At 30.4% G+C, this 4994-nt stretch overlaps 1 protein-coding gene across 3 annotated transcripts in view; it reads left to right on the forward strand.

The window, feature by feature from the left end:
• Positions 1–3272, forward strand: part of LOC111461977 (calmodulin-binding protein 60 G-like) — a 4590-nt gene extending 1318 nt beyond the window's left edge. Inside the window, exons 2-8 of one of the 3 annotated variants that reach the window (XM_023105621.1) lie at positions 828–909; positions 999–1060; positions 1617–2122; positions 2208–2371; positions 2553–2645; positions 2733–2883; positions 2970–3272. In XM_023105621.1, coding sequence (XP_022961389.1) covers positions 828–909; positions 999–1060; positions 1617–2122; positions 2208–2371; positions 2553–2645; positions 2733–2883; positions 2970–3070 — 1159 coding nt within the window. In that variant the 3' untranslated portion in view covers positions 3071–3272. Of the gene's footprint in view, positions 1–779; positions 910–998; positions 1061–1616; positions 2123–2207; positions 2372–2552; positions 2646–2732; positions 2884–2969 lie in introns of all 3 variants that reach the window. The other 2 variants (XM_023105622.1, XM_023105623.1) reach the window with 2 other exon arrangements.
• Positions 3273–4994: the final 1722 nt, after the last annotated feature.

Consider the following 4994-nt stretch of genomic DNA (forward strand, 5'->3'; position numbering starts at 1 on the left):
TTTTTTTTTTTTTTTTTTTTTTTTTTAGGTTTTCTGGTTTTTCTAGGTTTTTCTGGTTTTTTTTTTAGGTTTTCTGGTTTTTCTAGGTTTTCTCGATTTTCTGAGTTTTCTAGGTTTTCCGAGTTTTATAGGTTTTCTGTTTTTTTTTTTTTTTTGGATTTTATGGTTTTCTGGTTTTTCTTGTTGGACGATAAAAGTCCTACATCAGCTAATTTAGGGAATGATTATGGTTTTATAATCAAAGAATACTCTCTCCATTGGTAGAGGCTTTTTGGGGAAGCCTAAAGGAAAGCGATGAGAGCTTATGCTCAAAGTGGACAATATCATACCATTGTAGAGAGTCGTGTTCGTCTAACATGGTATCAGAGTCATGCCCTAAACTTAGTCGTGCCAGTAGATTGGTAAATCCTCAAACATCGAACAAAGGACTCCAAAAGAAAATGGAGTCAAGCCTCCTTGATGGCAGTCGAAAATGACTAAGACTCCAAAGGAGTCGAGCCTCGATTAAGCAGAGGCGCACTTTGTTCGAGGGGAGGTATAATCAAAGAATACTCTCTCCATTGGTAGATGCTTTTTGGGGAAGCCTAAAGGAAAGCGATGAGAGCTTATGCTCAAAGTGGACAATATGATACCATTGTGGAGAGTCGTATTCGTGTAACATTTCGGATTTTTATGAGTTTTCTGTTCTGGTTTTTTTAAGATTTGTGGTATTTCTGGTTTTTCCATGTTTTTCTGGGTTTTCTAGGTTTTTTTTTTTTTTTTTTTTTTGAATTTTGTAGGTTTTTGTAGGTTGTGATGTTGTTGTTGGATTCTTTTTTTGTTAATAGTATTGGAGCTGGATCTGTAGCTGAAGGTGAACTTTCCATGGTTGAATTTTTGTCTCGATTTCAACCTCACTTGACCAACTGGGTATTTTATTTTATTTTATTTTATTTATTTTTATGACATCCAAACTTCAATATCAAACTCATTTCTGACATTGGTTCGGTGTTTTTAAGATACACAAGGAAGTGGAGAATGCTCTTCAAACTCAGGTTCATCCTTTTCCGCAATTACTAAGGTTCGTTCTTTTACTTTTCTATTCGATTCGATTCTGTTCCTGTTTTATAAAATTAACAATTTAGTCTATTTTTTAAGAATTTTGTTTTTAGTTTTCTGTATAAGATAATTGTGTTTGTTTTCTCATCATTTCTTTACTGTCCTTTTATGTTCGTTGAATAAAACACCTGATTTGTTAACTAATTCTTTTTAAGAAAATCTAAATATTCAAAAAATAAATAATTATCTTAAACGTGATTTATAACAATTTGTGTCAGTTTTGATCTTCGTTCAAAGCACCCTGAAATAAATAATCGAACTAGAAAGAAATGGAATAAATAGCACGGTAACTTGAGGAGATAGTTTCCTTGTATTAAGGTAGCTGTGGTAAAACGTATCACTCTTTTTCTATAAATGTTCCACGATTACTGATTTCTTAATGCATGACTGTTACATTCCGTGATGTTTTATGTTCGGGTTTAAACAATAATTTAGTTGCACATAACATAGTGTTACATAATTCTATATTATTTGAATAGATGTTGTATTTTAAACTATGGTTTGGTTTCATCATATAGAGGAAGGAGAGAGGGTGGAGAAGAAGCAATTATTGAAGGAGGGGTTGAGAAGTTCAAGCTAGTTTTCTGCAACCAACCAGCCAACACTATCTTCACCAACAATTTAATCAAAGCAGAAAATGGTGAGGCTGTTAGGGTTGCAATTTATGATGCAACAACCAACGCCATAATCCGCACGGGTCCTCTGTCATCGGCCCCGGTTGGGCTCGTCCTTCTCGATGGAGACTATGATGAAACCAACCGTAGTTTGAGTGAATTCAATCGAAACATTTTGTCTCCAAGAGATGGGAAAAGGCCTTTACTGGTTGGGAGTGATATCAAACTCAACTTGGAGAATGGCTTTGCTTCCATCAAGTGTGTGTCTATCACCGACAACTCGAGTTGGATGAAATCCAAGAAATTTTGTTTGGGAGCAAAGATTTTCAATGAAAACATTCTAGGCATGTTTCCAACCATTGGGGTTGTGGTGTCCCAACCTTTCAGGGTCTTGGATCATCGTGGAGAAGGTAAGCTCTATCTTATTACTGAAATTATTACGTTAACAGTTTTACACCGTTGAATGAATGATTCTTCTTCTTTACATGATTTCAGTGAACAAGAAGCATCATCCTCCGAGCAGAGAAGATGAAGTTTGGCGACTGGAAGGGATAGGAAAAGATGGTGCTTATCACAAAAACTTATCATTACATGGCATCAATACTGTGGACGACTTTCTGCGAACCTACTACACTATAGGTTCTGACCCTCTTAAAAAGGTAGCCCAAAAAAATCAGAATGAATATCCATTTTAAGTTCGATTTGTTTGAAGCCAACGGAAAGGATTGTTAGTGCTCCATTAGATATACATTTTACTTTCTTCTTATTCTTTCTATTCGGTTATTCATTTTGATGTGGTTTGATGGAGCGTCGAAACCAACAAAATAACACTTTGTGCAGTTGCTGGGTAACAAAGTTCCAAGGAAAACATGGATGATGATGATTGAAAACGCTTTGGAGTGTCAAAGACCCATAAACGAGCCATCCTCAGAGGTTACACACTCTCTCGAAACTTTTATTTCTGTATGCTTCAAAAAAAAAAAAAAAGTTTAAACGAAGTTGATGTTAATATGAAAATAGGCATATTTGTTGGCAAATAATGTGATGGGAGATGAAGCTTTCAACGAAGGTCTTGACATTCTTGAGCAAACTAATTTGAATTATGAGTACGAGAGTTCACAAATGTACTTCAACGATGATGACTTTGGATATGGGCTTGCTGGGCTTGATGGTACGGTGATTCAACGTATTAAACATTTTTAAAGTATAGGATAGTTGGTTAAATGCTTGTTAACACTAATATGATTTGAATCACAGGTTTGCCGCCATTGCTTACCAATGAAGCTCCAGCTTCATATGATGCAGTTGCAGCCACAGCTATGCAAGCACTCACACCCAACACGATCAACGACATTTGACAAACTGAGTATCCAAATTCAAATGATTCATGCGAATCACTATCTTTTACCGTTCTATGCAACAATAACTTAAGTCAGACTCTTTCATTTAGATTTGATATAAACTTCACCTTATTCGACATATACCTCTCGTATATGTAAAACATTCTGTATTTGGTGATTTGTTTTAATTAGTTGTCTGTTCCTCAGTTTTCTCTATGAATGCTACATTTGTATCATTGAATTTTGTCAACTATAATTCATATCATCATTTTGGTTCATTTATTTGTGGATATCATTTTTTTTTTTGTTTATATATATATATACCCATATTATAGTTTCTAATAATGATGGGTAGGTTTAACGTATTTTGAAATTTTAAATTAATAAAAATATTGAACTTTGCCGTTTGTCTAAAAAATTCTGATAAATTTTCAAAAGTTTCAATAATGGTTTCAACTTAAAAAAAAAGCCTGAAAAATACTATTAAACTTTCAAAAGTTGAAGGGTATTTTTGAGACGGGATATTTTACAGCTAAATTAACAAAAATATCTGGTTGTTTGTCTAAAAAAATTTCCATAAACTTTCAAAAGTTTATTTAAAAAAAAAAAAGTCTAAAAAATACCATTAAACTTTTAAACAATAAAAAATAAAAAATACCCTTACAGTTTGTTTTGGATGAGACCTTTAATACTTTGTTTAAAAAATACTCTCGAATTCCAAAAATACCCTTTTAACTTTTAAAATATTTCAAAAATACACTTTGAGTTTTGAAATGTTTCATTAATACCTTTAATTTTTTTTTTCTTTTTTAAAAGTTTCAAAAATACCTTCAAACTTAACAACAAAAAAAAAAAAAAACATTTACAGTTAATACAACGTTTGAAAAATATTCATGAACTTTCCAAAGTAACATTAAAACGTTTGCAGATAATTTATAAAGTATGGATAGACAATTTTTGTCCATATATTGATAGTATGAATTTTTTTTATAAAGGTAAAGGGTATTAATGCTACTTTTAAATTTTATGAATGTTTTTTTTTTTAATATAATACTAACAATAAACGTATTTTTGAATTTTTTTTAAAAATTGAAAGATATTAATGAAACTTTTTAAAGTTCAAGGTATAAACACGATTAAAAAGTCAATGGTATTTTTGAAACAAATATAAACCGTTTTCATTCAAAATTAAAGTTATAAGGGTATTTTTTACATTTTTTATTAAGGGTATTATTGAAATTTTTAAAAGTTTAGCGGTATTTTTGAGACGTTTATGGATATTTTTATTAATTTAACCATTTTTTTATTACTATTTTTATATATACAAATTTTAATTTTATGTCTAATAAGTTTAGGAGTATCTAAAAAAAACTCTGAATAATTTAGTGCTATGATATTTACTTTTTAGACTCACATATCCATTTTTTTATACAAAATTGTTAGACATAAAATTCAATTTTTGGCGTAATATCTTAAAATGTGTTTGGCATAAGTGAAAGTTCGAGAATTTTTTTACAAACTTTTATAATTTAAATTTCTATCAAACACAAAATTGAACGTATAAATATTTATTAAATAGTTTTAAAAATTTAGTGATTTACTCGACATCAAATTATAAATTTAAAGATTAAACTTATAATTTTTTACCTCAGAAGAGAAAATTGATAATCGCATATGATATGAACTAAGAGACACCAATCTTACAATATACTTTAATGAAGATGTGAAGAAAATACCGTTGAAATTATCAAAAGATATTTCAATTCATGTCAAATGGTTAATTATGGTCATAACGTATGAATGTTACAACTCTTGGAATGTCTTTAATAGTTTAATTTTAAGACAATATAAAGTCATGTATATTGTATTTGTAAGATAGACTTGGAAAATATAGTAAAAGAAGCATCTTTGCTTTCTTTTAGCCAATGACTAATTTTATTTG

The sequence above is a fragment of the Cucurbita moschata genome, unplaced genomic scaffold (genome assembly GCF_002738365.1).
Source record: "Cucurbita moschata cultivar Rifu unplaced genomic scaffold, Cmos_1.0 Cmo_Scf00026, whole genome shotgun sequence".
Lineage (NCBI taxonomy): Eukaryota > Viridiplantae > Streptophyta > Magnoliopsida > Cucurbitales > Cucurbitaceae > Cucurbita > Cucurbita moschata.